At 37.5% G+C, this 15,473-nt stretch overlaps 1 protein-coding gene across 6 annotated transcripts in view; it reads left to right on the top strand.

Annotated features, from left to right (window-relative positions):
* Nucleotides 1–15,473, top strand: part of CTNNA2 (catenin alpha 2) — a gene marked incomplete at its 5' end in the record, with an annotated part of 976,113 nt that overhangs the window by 546,304 nt on the left and 414,336 nt on the right. The window contains one exon of one of the 6 annotated variants that reach the window (XM_081264880.1): nt 5,591–5,734. The exons of the other annotated variants lie outside the window; for them this stretch is intronic. Within the exon in view, the coding sequence (XP_081121006.1) occupies nt 5,672–5,734 (63 nt within the window). Of the gene's footprint in view, nt 1–5,590; nt 5,735–15,473 lie in introns of those variants that run through there. 6 annotated transcript variants of the gene reach the window in all.

Genomic DNA, 15,473 nt, shown 5'->3' with positions numbered 1-15,473 from the left:
CTAAATGCCCTTCAATGGATGAATGGATAAAAAAAAAAATGTGGCATTTGTTTTTTTTGTTTGTTTTTTGTTTTTTTATCTGTGTCTTCTCTTTCATTCTTTAGTGTCTTGTGGTCTTCTCTGTCCTACTCTCAAAGAGAACTCAGTCAGAACCTTCTTGCAAGGGATACTGTGAAATTTATTAGAAGGGAAATGGGGCAGGTGAACATCTAGACTGTCTCTAAAACACAGTAAAGTGGTCTTATTGATTACTACCTCGATTTACACCAGTGCCCCTGAACTTGCTTCTGTTTTGCTTATCAAGGAGCCAGAGATGGTAAAATCACCTGGAGAAACAAAATAGAATTTTCAGGGACTCATTCCTAAAAGAGAATAAATTGTTGCTAATCAAAAACAGAGAATCCAAAGTGGATCCATACTAAATAACCTGTTTCCTGGATCAGAAAGTATGGCCACACAGACCTTAATTCTGAATAAATGCCTTTTACGTCCTCAAGGCAGGTACTACTCTACGTGGTTGAGTCAAGCACATGGACATTCTGGACCCAGCCCTGTTGTCATCCAGCTTGATGACCTTGAATATGTTACTTCATGTCTGTTCTTTTGCTGAAAATTTGAATATATATAGTGCCAAGGAAAATACAGGATTATATAAACTATATATAATTTTACAGAAAATTAGAGACTGATAGTTGTGTTTTCTTATTGTTGTTAACTCCAAAATGGGCCTGAGTTTTCCAATGGAAGTTTCTTCATGTGCAAAATGAGATGGGGTGGACTTTGCCAGAGACAGCACCTGTGGCATGGGCACCCTATAGTCATGTCCTGGACAATAAGCCTTTAAACACTACCCCTGACCATGAGGTTCTGAAGGTCTGTTAACTTTTCACAGGGTTGAGTTCTCAGAATGTTGTCCTGAACATAGAATGGGGGTTGGAAATTGAATTAGAAAAAGGAAGTGATCAGCTTGGTGAAGATTCTACACCCTGGGCAAAACGGTGGTGGGTCTGGTGGGTCTTTGACCTGACCTTCACTTTGGGCTGTCCTTTTTTCCTCAGGTGCTTGCTGTGGATATGCAGTTGATGACCACTGTTCTGGGATTCATCACTTTCTCTCTAAATTGACACTTCTTTTTCCTGCTCCCCCCTTGGCTACCTACTCCCTTCACCTGTTTCCTAAACCAACCTCTAGATGTCTGTGCCTTCCAAGAATATGTTCTATGGAATGCAAAGATCCCCTCCAGGAAAAGAAAATAGTGGACTCTCTAGCCTAGCTACACCATTGTTCTCAAGTATAATAGTGCATTCTTCTAAGGAACAATTGGAAACAAGGCTCCATTCTTATCTGAAGTGACCTCAGGGAGTGACTTTACTCAAGATCACTGGATGACCCAGAGCAAGGGAGAATTGCCCCCATGATAGTCAAGGAGGAGGCTGGCATAGGTTTGTGCAGTCACCATCCCAGAGCCAATTCTGCATATAAAGCTTCTGCTCTGCAGTTGCAAAGAGCTGAGCCTGACAGGGAGTTGCTGCTTCCCCAGGACTTAATTGATATAAGAAATAGCATTACATGGGCTTAATTAGATGCTCTTGAATCTTGACAAGCATTTGTTATAGGGTGCTGTGTTGTTTTTTTTTTTTTTTTTTTCATAATGAAGCTGGGGAAGGGGATGTAGAGGAGAATCATGTAGGATATTTAACAGGCAGATATGAAAGAAAATTTCTAGACAGCATGTGGAGAGAGGCCCCTGTGAAATGATGGCTCATTCAGGGACAATTCAGAGCCTCTCATGAGTCCCAAGGTCTTGGAGAAATAAGACAGTTCCTGACAAGACACTTGGCTTAGCTTTAAGAAAGTGAGTCCCTTGATTTATGAAACATGTCCTGGGACTGGCGTGCGGGTTAAGAAGCACTTTGCTCTGAAAGAGAAATAGAGAGATGGAATGTGGGGGAAGGAACACAGCTATCAGCATGAGTAAAACTGGTTTCTGAAGCCAGGAGACATCAAAGAGAGAAAAACACCCAGTATCATCTATAACTCTCACTCTATGAGTTCAACCCTGGAGGATGAATCAGAGCAGTTATTACTGTCCACCTAGTGGCAGCTTGTGGAACAGCATGCCGATGTGAGGGCCCTGTGTTACCAAGAGTCTCAACAAAGTTCTCATTCAGCATAGAAGCTAATTATATAAAACTGCATAACAGAAGGCTTAAGTCTTATCATGATAATAGTGTAATTTTTTACTTAAAAATTCATCCAGATCAGGATTAGATAATCTTGATTATAAGGAGAATTCAATAAATAACCCCTTCTCCATCATCAATCAATATATGTATTTGGAGATTACAACTGTTATGCTGTTTAAAATGCCTGACCTGAATACAGTTCTTCCATGAAACTCTACTTTTCATGTAATGTTTAAAGAGTGCAGTAATGCTGGGAGAATTATCAGGTGATGAAAATAATTTTGGGCTGGGAGTTGAGACTTGAATCTCAACTCCTTAGTTTTACAAAGATTAGGTGATTGTCAGAAAATCATTCACTTATTGTGCAGGGAGGTTTGTGCATGTATGCTTAGGTTTAGTGTATGGGTATATGTATAAGAATATTCCCTTAATTTTCCCTTATTTATAATGAAGGTCACAACTCAGAAAACGCCATTTGGAAGAGATGCATAGATAAAGCAGTGGCGGTATAGTATGGAACTTCTTCACCAGACAGAAAGCTCTATAAATATATTTCTTAAATTGAAGTAATTATGGGAATTTCTACATACCTCTCAGGAGGTTTCAAGTATTTATTCAAAACCCAGTATTTATTCTGGGTTCCCCTGAAACATTCTCCGTGAACTGCTTTCTGGTCCATCCCAGTGAAGGATATTGGAGAAGAATGAACGAAGTCACTATCCAATATAAATGGGAAATCTAACACACACGGGATATAATAACTGATATCAGCCTTGATCAAATGGCTTGATCAAAGCTTTGACTTGGGGATATTTTTGAGAATACACCAAATGATGTGAATTTAAACCCGATTTGAGAACTGGTATGGTGTCAATGACAATACCTTTCACTTCCCAGCAGTAGTCTCTCTTTGATTTTTCCACTCAAACACCTTCCAGTTCTTACACTTACAGATCTGCACATCCTAATTCAGCTCCTCCTTAGCACATTACTGGCTCAACTTATCTCTAAGTACCATCCTATATGACCCGCCCAATCTCTTTGGTTCGCAACACCTATCATGCATTCTTCCTTACCTCATATCCAAATCCTTGTTCCTCTTTCCTCCCACAAAGCATAATATCCCAGAAGAAATTTTGTTTTCTTCCCCCTATGATTTTATTTGTTTGAACAAATTACATCAAATTACATCATAGTGTAATTTGTAGATATTGTGACCAGAAAAGCTCACGTGCCAAAGTGAGATATATCAAAAGCTTGATAGTGAGCCAAAATTTCACTTGGGCCTTTAGAAAGAGGTGGGTTTGACTGTCCTGGAGGATCAGTTTGTAATATAAGACATGGAAGTATTGGGTTCATTTTTTGAAGTAGCATGAGGGTGTGTATTCAAGGATGTGCCTTTTTTTTTCCAAATGTCTTTATAGATCCAACTCTGAAACTGAGGGGCATTTTATAAGCTAATGAGTCTGAATATCCTCCCCACAACCCTACAGTCCCCCTAGTTTAAGTGATAAGGTTGAAAAACCAAGGAAGACAGCAATAGACATCAGGAAGGTGAAGGAGTTTTGATTTGGTCTCTCCAAAGGTAAATGTTCTAAGGGGAAGCCAGGTGATACCAGGTGCTCCTGAGGAACCCTTTTCTTTATCTCAGTACCAACATTCAACTCAAGAGCATGCTAAAACCAACACTCAAGGACACACATCTATGTCATCCAGTCTGCCTCCATATGTAAAGGCCTGTTATAAGATTATCCCATCTTCAAAAAATTAATGTTCAGCAAACTTGAAATTACTTTTGCTGCAAATATGATTGACTTTATTGAGTTTTCCTTTTAATGGGAGTACTTGTAATGCATTCAGTGTTTGTTTACTCAATGAGCAGGAAAATTGAGGAATATAGGTTAAATTAAAACTTCATTGGAGTTTTTTTGAAAGTTCCTTGGTGAATTGTAAACAGAGTCAGTTGAAGGAGGAGGAATATCTGCTAGGTGCATAGTAATTCTATTAATTTAAAGCATTTTATAGATATTCTTATTTTATAAGGTAAGATTCATCTACATAGTCTTAGAGGTAACATACACATATTTTATGAGCTGGAGAGATCATAAATACCTTCCTTATTGCCTATTTATACATATTATGTATTTATGTGTGCACATGTACTATATCTAGACATATATGTAATTTCTATTTTATAAGGCAATAGTCTTCTGACTAGACCTGTAACTCTTGAGTTAATTAAATTCTGAGATTATCTGATTATTTGGCAACTGGAACTAGAAGTCAGTCCCAAGCATGGAGCCAAAGAATAAGGTAAACTTTCCTGTAAATTAATGCTAATCACTCAAGAGTCAAAACTACTTTAGTATTATCTGTTGGTAATAGTTAAATATTGGCCAGGCGTGGTGGTACACACCTATAATCCCAGAGACTTGGGAGGTTGAGGTAGGAGGATGGAAAGTTCAAAGCCAGCCTCAGCAACCTGTGAGGCACTAAGCAACTCAGAGAGACTCTGTCTCTAAATAAAATATGGGGATGTGGTTCAGTGGCTGAGTGCCTCTGAGTTCAATCCCCAGTACCCACCTCAAAAGATAGTAAATATTTTACTAATCAAGTCCTATTAGGTTCAGATCCAAGACTCTTTTTTTGTTCCAAGAGAGGTTGCTGATCTAGTGTCTATCAGCCAAAGAAGTTAATTGACAGCTAAAATCCACAGCAACTAAAATTATATGCATCTTAAACTTTCAGAAAAAAAGTGAGAATGTTGTAATGATGAAGAAAAAAAATGACAGATGAAAAAAGTTGAAAGCAACATCACCTTGAAACTTCAGCCAGCTTGTTAGAGTCTATGAATTCCATATGAGAGAGAAATAATACCAAGTACAATTGAGACAGGGGAGGATTTTATGGTAGACATGTCTCAGACTCCTTTATTTTGTGAAAATAATTTTGAACTTGAGAATTGAGTGTTTTCCCTCACGGACATTGGATTTTAAGGCTATTGTATCCAAGGATGTTCACTGTGGCATAACTCTTGCTGTTTGCACAACCTGCAAATGATCCAGAGCCCAGAGTTATAATTAAGGACCTTGTTACACCATAAAAGATTTTCAAATTTTAATCTATGACAACCCACACAGCACTCAGGGCTTAAATACTTTATTGACCAGGCTGGCAGGCTCACTCCTCTGTCGGAGCTGGGAGAGCCCTGCTTCAATTTATCTCTCCCACACTACATATTTGTAGTCATAAATCTTTTGCTAGGCTCTTTGAACATTAAAAATAGCCCAGCATTGCTGGCTTTGCTTGTGGTGCTGTGAGAGCCAAATCAAAGGTGCCAGGCCTCCTGTGACCTTTTCATGTTGCTCTGCAGCAGAAATCGCTCACATCTGTCCCAGCTCTCACTGTCCTAGTGTCAAGTCCGACAATGACATTTCCCACTCAGAGTTCAGCTGCATCTCCCCAGACACCTCCCCTATCCGGATATGGGAGCTGATCCTGGGCCAGGCTGCATCTGGTTCCCTTCTCTTGAAAATGACTCAGGGCAGGTGAGTGGTCTTCATTCTTCACGGATCCCACTAGATGGAGCAGAATAGCTATGCTGCCAGCCAAAGCCCTGCCTCTGGATTTTCACTGGGTCAACAGGCAGAGACAGGCAGAGAGAGGATGCAGCAAAGGCCAGGGATTGGTTTCTGAAGGCTCAATATATATATATATATATATATATATATATATATATATATATATATATATATATTTTTTTTTTTTTTTTTTTTTTACAGTCCCAATTACAGACCAGAACAAGCCGCAGGAATTAGTGACCCCACGATTATCAGCCAGGTTGTTTGGAGAAAAGAGAAAAGAGCCATGTATTCAGGTGGATTGTTCCTTCTTCAATCATGAGAATGTTATTTGTTTGGATTTGTTTGGATTTTCTTCCAGCGGTGTGGACAAGGAAATTTTGTGGGGTCAATCCCCTCTGGGAATTTGTATTTAATTTCTTGTACACAATTTCTAACTTATGGGGGAATTTGTATTTCTTCTTCCTTTGCCCTTTTCCTATTCTCTCATAAACTCAGCCATAGTGAGGTATAATTGGCAGCTAAGAACTGTCCATATTTAATGTGTATGAATAATAAATTTTTCTTTCTATGATTTCCATGGAAGTACCGCCACACCAATAAAAATAATGAATGTATCCATTACCCTTTAAATTTTCTTAGTCCCTTTGGACTCTGTCCTTTCTGCCCCTTCCTGTTCACTCCCATATTCAGGCAACTGCTGATCTTTTCCCCACTATCATGAATTAGTTTGTGTTTGCTAGACTTTTATATAAATAGCATCAAAAATTATGTGCTCTTTTTGCTTAGCCTCTTTCCCTCAGCAGAGTTTGAGATTCATCTATATTATGCTATTATGTCCTGTATCAATAGTTCAGTCTTTTTTTTTTTTTTTTTTTTTTTTGGTACCAGGGATTGAACTCAGGGGAACTCAGCCACTAAGCCACATCCTAAGCCCTATTTTGTATTTTATTTAGAGACAGGATCTCCCTGAGTTGCTTAGGGCCTCCCATTGCTGAAGTCTGGCTTTAATCTTGTGATCCTCCTGCCTCAGCCTCCCCAGCTGCTAGGATTATGGGTGTGTGCCACCGTGCCCAGCAATAGTTCAGTCTTTTATTGCTGAATAACATTCTGTATCCTACAGTGTGTTATGTTCACCTGATAACAATCATTTGAGTAGTTCTGCTTTGGAACTTTCACTTCTCCAGGTTAAATACATAGAGGTAGAATAGCTACTCTTGAGGCATAGAATAAGGTCATGGGACTTATGTTGAACTTTTTAAGAAACTGCCAAACTCTTTTCCAAAAAGGTTGTACCATTTTATGTTCTCACTGACAGAGGCCCAGTGCCTCCACATCCTGACTAGCTTTGTGTTATATTCCCTACATACATTTATGTCCAGTGTGGCGTCTTATATCTGACCACACATCAAAGAATTTAGTATTGGGCTGGACAAAGAAAGAAAACATTAGACTGAAAAGCTATAAATGACCATTCATAAATAGGGTCTACTTTTGAGAGTTCCAGAAAATTAAAGGACATTTTACAGAATGGCATTTGTCAGAATTATGAGGTAATAAATAATGTGAATTAAAATTCTAGAACATTATTCTGTAGGATAAAAGGAAAGTAGATGCATTTTATCTTTTTATCTTACAGAATCCAGTAAATGTTGCTTATAGATTGACTAAAAAGTGCTGAGAGATAGAAACATGTTCTTTAGACTGTTGTTGCTAAGAGAAACATGGTTCTGAGTGTGCCCATTTAGCCTGAATTCCTGGAGCAGAAGACCCTTCTAAATCCTCTCAGAATAGACCAAAAGATCACCAGCTCAGTACCTCCTAGGGAATCCTCTCTCTGCTAAGAGCTTTGCTCATAGAGCAGATTCTTATCTAATTAGTAACTACTTCCTTGGATGCATGAATTGACTCAGAATCAGTCTACGTAGCGCTGCGGTTCAATTAGAGTAGACTGACAGTATAAGCTGAATTGGGCTTCAGACAATAACATTTCTTCTACTTTTCTCATTTGTATATCTTAGAATTGTGAGGCTAGGTAGCATCTTTGAGATCACATTCAAACTGTATTCCTGGCTGCCAGCTTGGGAATTGGAAAGAAGAGTGAAAGGAGTTCTTCGTTCATATGCTTTACATGAACTTTTACCTAAGAGTTCTGTAAAATAAGTCTCTCATTCAAAAAAAGAAAAAGAGAGAGAATAAAGGCTGGCAGGAGGAATACTATTAATATGGTCTAATTCTCATTTATCTGATAAAGATCCTGCTCCTAAGATATTTATCCATTATATAACTTGCTAAGTAATATTATCACTAAAATTGTGTCTTTTTAAATTAATTTATTATTATTATTATTATTATTATTACTTGTGGTAGTGTTGGGAATCAATCCCAGGGCCTCAGGCATTCTAGGTAGTCTCTCTTCCATTGAGAATCACCCGAAGCCCTGTCTTTTTAAAGTTCAAAAATAAAGTTCAGATGAAAGACATACAGTGTCATTTTAAAATAAACATCTCCAGAGAAAGGCAAATGGGGAATAAATATTAGAAATACAGTAGAATGAATCGGACATAACTTTCATATTTTCATATATGAATACACAACCAGTGTAAATCCACATCATGTACAACCACAAAAATGAGAAGTTATACTCCATGTGTGTACAATATGTCAAAATACCTTCTTCTCTTATGTATGACTAAAAAGAACAAATCAAAAATTTTAAAAAAATTATTGTGAGACAATCTACCAGATAAAATTATTTTATAATTCATCTCATTTAATTTACTCTTCAGTTCTCTGACATATGTATGACTAGCTTCTCTCAGCAGGCAGAATAAATAACTTTCCCAAGGTCACAAACCTAGGTTAAGATTTTAACTTGGTCCCTCTAATATCAAGGCTCATGCTCTTTCCAGTACCCGTGCCAACAATTTTAGGTATTTGGTATTAATGTTTGGGAAATAATGACAAAGAGAAGTCAAAGCTGCATCTATAAAACATTAATTCTGACTCTTTGGTGAGTTTCTTTACAATAAACCCTCCCTGAGACTGTTGTCACAGAGCTTTAGAACTGGACCAGATGAAATGTTCAGGAGATGGAAAGAGGGTTGAGTCCAAGAAGATTCTAGGGGCCATTGGGGTCTCAGCTCTGTGGCTTACTTATCCCAGAAAATGAAAACCAACATTACTCAGCATAGCGCTCACAAAGAAATATTGTGGAGTTCCTGTTGTCATTTCCATACTCCATCACACATCTCAGCAGAGGAAGGGGGGAAACTCACCTGGAGAAACTAGCACGCCTACAAGTGGGAGCCAGGAGGGAGACTCTCCACCTGCCCCTGAAACTGGCTTATGTGTGTGTGTGACAAAGCAGGAGATTTTACTGTGCAGAGACTAAAACAAACAGAAAATTATAAAGTGCACAAAAGGATTTTCCACACTGCTGAGCCTTGCAAAATGTTCACACTTGAATTCCCCTTTTTGAATTCATTATCTCAAGACAGCGTTTGGTTTGGAAAGCCAAGGCAGCTGAGCTGAAAATGTGTGTTGTTATTACTTGATGTTTCTGGAAGTAAGCTGCAGAGGCGGCCGTGTTCAGAAGCAGCCTTGCTCTTTGCAAATTCTTTGTCAATGAATCCTGCCTCTTGTTCTAATCATCCGCAAATGTGAGACCCTATGTAAAATATTCATTTGGGGCACATCTCTAACCATTTGTTTGGGTAACATGCATTTCTGAAAACTAACTTTATCTGAAATACTTCATTAGCACCTTAAGATTCCTTTAACTTGTACCAGTTGCGTTTTCAGAACTCTTTCATTGGAAATATTTTAATTAAGGAGCTGAAAATCTAGATCACATCCACATGGAGTCCTTATTTGGCCACCATTCTATTACACTATCTTCATGTCACATTCAATTCCGTTTGTTGTGCCTTTCTTTGCACATTCTTTCTTTTTTGCCATCTCCTTCCCCCTCACTCCCTATGATAATTATTTTCTGTTCAAGTAATTTGACAGCTAAGCAGGTGGCCCTTCATGATATCTACTGTTAATCTTGAATAACATTGAAAGTTATTGTTTTTTAAACAATAATAATCCAAAGAACATATATCCTTTGGATCCAAGGATTATGTTCTTGCATTTAGTACATACTGTAGCACCAAATGCTTGACTTTCTATAAATGGACTTCATAAGAAAGTTTTGTTGGGTGGTTGAAAAATTCATCAATAAAACTATGCTATTGAGTAATCAACTATTAAGGGAGAAAAAGACTCTTGAACTAATTTCTTCCCTTCCTTTAGAGACTACCTTACAACTGGCTAAATGAAAGGGGAGCATAAGAGCTCATGTCAAGTTCCCATGTATGGTCTCACAAGAGTATGTTCAATGAGTCTGGGAAGTGGGGAGTTACTAAAAGAAAGAAGAAAAAATTTCCTGTTAACTGCTACTGCTTGCAATTTGCTACTGGAAGTAGTAAGGTAACTTTCACTGCACATATATAATACAATTGTATTGACTGGACTGCCTTTTTCAAAGTTATTAGTCCAATTAAATTGACCTTTTGCTAGTATAGAAATACCTTGTTTAATGAAAATCAAACGAAGGAATTGTCTGTAACCTGAATATAGCAACTTAAAGAGTATTGGATATAAGACCCTGATAAACTCACTACAAAGTATGGGCCTATTAGGTAGTTTTTTGACCACATAGATACATACTGCTTCATATCTCAAAAGCAGAAGCTAGGAGGTGGTGGTGTCATAATAACAAAGGACATGTCATGAATATGATGATGTGCTCTGCCGCTTAACAAGCATTGAGTAACCCATGTTGTTACACTGGACTTTATGCTAGATCCAGAATCACGTTGTAAACAGTGAGCACTATGTAAGAGAAAAGGTTGTTCACATACCACTTCTGGGCATTGGTATATTTACCTTGGCCTCAGCACCAGTGAACGACATTAACTGGTTAATTACAGAATCTCTGAGATACCACATCATCTAAGATAGGAACCAAGGCTGTTCTCTGAAACACAATTTCACTTATTTATGCCCAGGATCTTACATTACAGATGGGACATACCTTCCTGGACACCTCAAATCTTTTGAGGAGCATCTCTTCTTCTAGAGAATATCACTTAGTTCTGCACTGGGCATAACACAATACCAAGAGGAACAAAGAAACATGAGACAGAGCCATTATCATGACATTCACACTGTATAAGACAGCTTACAATATATGTTCAGTTCAAATATGTAAATCCTTCCAAATCTGAATCTCTTGGAAGTACAGATTAAAATACAAGCACTTGGGGGATCATCAAAATCTCTGGAGATGGGAAGGTTGGAGATCAGGAAAATGCATTTTAATGAGGAATCTGAGTCTTCCAAAATTCAAGTGTGAGAATTACCCTAATAAGAGTTAGAGATTTTACACATGACAGCAGAGACCACAAAATATGTAAAATGGCACTTGTCTACAGATGTGTGAATCTGTATGGAGTTGGGAGTCACCACAAAGCAAAGACATTAGAAAACAAAGTTTGGTAGGCCAGACAACACCCTCACACTTGAGAGGCAGGTATAGGAGGAAGAGACAATGAACTTAAATTGTCAGAGTTAGGAAAAGAAACAAGATTTTTTTTTTTTTTTTTTTTTTTTTGCTAGGGGCATATTACAAGGAAAGAACGAAGAAAACTTTAAAATCTTGATGGAGTTCAAAATCTCTTTCAAATTGGAGTCAGTTTGTGTACATGAGGTGTGGGTATTGATACCTGGTGTTATCCAGTGGGGACAAGAACATGAATTGTGAAATTTTGAACTCCTTGTTACCAGTAGCAATAACAATAACCACATTTGCTATATCACTTTGATCAATATATTTGAATTTCATGTGCCTAATCTATTATATGAGGAGGCTGTAATACTTGATTTCTCAGACATCATCAAGCCTTACAATTGTCTCTAGTCAATTAGCCCAGATTCTCATGTGAGAATCTTCCCCTTTGACTGATATGGAGGTGTCTATCACATCCAAACCTTAGACGATGTCAGATGACCCAGCATCACATGTTGAACAAATCTATCCCTTTGAGACTGAGAAGATAGCTCAAAGTGTCTTTTATTTACCTCTTTTTTTATTTCTCCTAATCAGAATCTGCTGCCTCCTCAAGCCTTACTGATCCATTCTTCGTTTTTTGAATTCTCTGTACTCTTTCCTGAGTTGTTTATGTCCAGCTTTCTGATCCCTTCTAAATGAATTTTCTTTGGCATGTACAAAACACTCACCCATAGGCTTGTGTAACTTAGATGATGTAGGGGAATATCTAAGATTTAATAAGGAATGAAGTCTGGAAGAAAATAAAATTAGAGAAAGTAAATTGATTCTGATATTAGTTGGATACCAGAAACCCAGAATAAATATCCCTAGTGGTCCTACTTTACAGTGTATTGAAATCTAGAATTTCTCACTGAAGCAATCTAAATGTTAAAGTGTGAAAAAACCTTTAAAGTTGACAGAGGTGTATTTTTTTTTTTTTGTCTTCCTTCTTCTTTTATTTATTTATTTATTTATTTATTTATTTATTTATTTATTGGTGAGATTTGATTTTTCTGCAGCTTGTTTTTTTAATGTAATGTTTAAATTTACATATGTCAGCAGAATGCATTATAATTCTCATCACATATATAGAGCACAATTTTTTATATCTCTGGTTGTATACATAGCATATTCACACCAATTCATGTCTTCATACCTGTGCTTTGGATAGTAATGATCATCATGTTCCAACATCATTTCTAATCCCACACCCCCTCCCTTCCCCTCCCACCCCTCTGCCCTATCTAGAGTTCTTCTATTCCTCCCATGCTCCCACTCCCTATCCCACTATGAATCATCCTCCTTATATCAGAGAAAACATTCAGCATTTGTTTTTTTAGGATTGGCTAACTTAGCATTATCTTCTCTAACTCCATCCATTTACCTGCAAATGCCATGAGTTTATTCTCTTTTATTGCTTACTATTCCTCATACTGGGAACTGTGACCTCTTCATCTCTTAGTGATATGGTCTCTCTCTCTCTCTCTCTCTCTCTCTCTCTCTCTCTCTCTCTCTCTCTCTCTCTCTCCTTTTATAATTTTTAACAGGTTCTCTTACAATTCCAGCTATGCCCAGCCTACTGAGCAGAGGTTCATCCTTCAGTTGGTTAGTATGTTCCTGTCAAGATAGATGCAATTTTAGACTTATTCTGAAGTGCAGCCTCTCTCTCCATCTGCTTTGGAAACAGCTCACAAATCCTTCTTGTTGTTTCAGATGTGACCATCAATCTCCTGCCAGAGCAAATTAAGAACTGTTATTTGTTTGTTGAGCAGGAGAGTTTCCAGAGTTTTGACCCCTAATTTGTCCTCTATACTTTGTGCTTTTCTTATAGCATCTGACTAAGGGTTTGTAAAACCTCCTTGCCCCCCTCAACTTTTTGAGATTCACTGCATGAAAAAGTTTTATGCCACTGCTGTCCCATTGGGTTATATTTATTAAAAAGAAACAGCCACTTGGAAGCCTGATTGTGTCTGTCAGCTTCCAACCCCTGTTGCCTCCTGGAAGCATGTGTCTCTCACCAGGTTCTGCTTGATTCCTTGGGGGCTTGACCCAGAGGAGGTTTCATTGCTCCCAGTGGAGTTAGATATCATCGGCTAGTTCCTTTCCTACTTTGGGTGGTGGTGAATGCACCATTGGCTCCCAGAATGAGGGATGATGTGTCTTGTGTCTTTAACCTTTGTTAGTCCAAATTCAACACTGAGGCATGAACTTTTCCTCAATTAATTTTTTAAAAAATATTTTTAAGTTATACATGAGCACAATATCTTTATTTTGTTTATCTATTTTTATGTGGTGCTGAGGATCAAACACAGGGTCTCACACGTGCAAGGTGAGCGCTCTACCACTGAGCCACAACCCCAGTCCTCCTTAATTAATTTTTAAAAAATTATTCAATAACTAAAATGTCTGAACATCAGATCTTACAATGGTACTGATGAAAACTAATAGAGGTGAAGGAGGATTGCTTAATAAAAATGGAAATCCATATAATTCACATGTTGAACATTGTGCTCACACTGTCAGGGGACAGAGCCAGAAGTTTTTTTTCTGGATTTGATCCTTTAGCACCTTTTTCTCCTCCATCATTGGCAGGCTCCTCTGGCACAAAAGGCGAGGATTTGGTGTCATTTCCATAGTATGTTCGTGTTTCTACACAGAGTAACCTGGCAGGCAAAGCAGAGCTAAACACAGAGAGAATTATTCACAGTTTATGTCTGGCACTGTGACTCTCTCTTACTTATCTTTCCTCTGGCCATGGTGATGTTTTATTTATTTGTAAAAAAAAAAAAAAATTTATGTTGATATATAAAATCATATGTATTTACTATGTAGAACAGGATATTTTAAAACATATATACATTTTCCATATTTTTAATGTGGAATGATCAAATTTGGCTAATGAATATACACATTATTTCATATAGGTATCATTTTTTATGAGAACATGTTCCATCCATTCTCAGCAGTTTTTGAGAATATAGTACACTATTAACATAGATACCATGTTGTGATGTAGACCTTTTGTACTCTTCTTGTCTTTAACCAACATGTCCCCAACTTCCACCCTCAATCACCCTAGTCCTTGCTAAATACCATTCTACACTCTACTTTTGTGAGATCAGTGATTTTAGATTCCATACATGAGTTTGAATATATGGTATCTGTCTTTCTGTACCTGACTTAATTTACTTAAATTCATGAAGTCATGAATGACAGGATATCACTCTTTTTGACCTGAGTATTATTCCATTTTGTATATATATTTTCTTTATCCATTCATTCTCTGATGGAGACTTAGGTTAATTCCATGCCTTAGCTGTTATAAATAATGCTGCAATCAACATGAGGGTACAGATATTACTTTGACATACTGATTTTTCCTTTAAATAGAAACTCAGTAGTAGATTACTGGATCCTATGGATCCTATGGTAGTTCTATTTTTTTTTTTTAATACCAGAGAGTAAACTCAGGGGCACTGTACCACTGAGCTATACCTGCCAGCACTTTTTATTTATTTGTTTTTTATTTAGAGATGTGGTCTTGCTAAATTGCTGAGGCTGGCCTTGAACTTGTAATCCTCCTGCCTCAGTCTCCCCAGGGATTGCGGGAGAGCACCACCATGTCTGGCTCTATTTTTAAGTTTTTTGGGAACCCCCACACTGCTTTCCATAACGGCTGTACTAAGGTACATTCCCATCAACAGCATGCAGGGGTTCCTTTTACTCCACATACTTGCCAGCATATGTTATCTTTTGTCTTTCTGATAATAGTCATTCTTACTGGAGTAAGGTGGTATTCATCATAGTATTTTTGTTTCATTTCCCTGATGTTGGACATTTTTTCATATACCTTGTATCTGTATGACTTCTTTGAGAAATGGCTGTTCAACTCATTTGCTTGTTTTTAATTTAGGTTGTTTTCTTCCTATTGAGTTGTTTTGAGTTTCTTATGTATTTTGGATATTAATGCCTATAAAAGGTATAGTTTGCAAATATTTTTACCCCATTGTGTAGGTTATCTCTTAGTTTTATATATTGTTTCCTTTGCTGTGAAGATGCTTTTTATTTGCTGAATCACATTTGTCTATCTTTGGTTTTTCTTACTAT

Source organism: Spermophilus citellus, assembly GCF_964194105.1.
Source record: "Spermophilus citellus genome assembly, chromosome: 13".
NCBI classification, from domain to species: domain Eukaryota; kingdom Metazoa; phylum Chordata; class Mammalia; order Rodentia; family Sciuridae; genus Spermophilus; species Spermophilus citellus.
The sequence above is the reverse complement of the archived record's forward strand: the minus strand, read 5'-3'. Positions and strand labels throughout refer to the sequence as shown.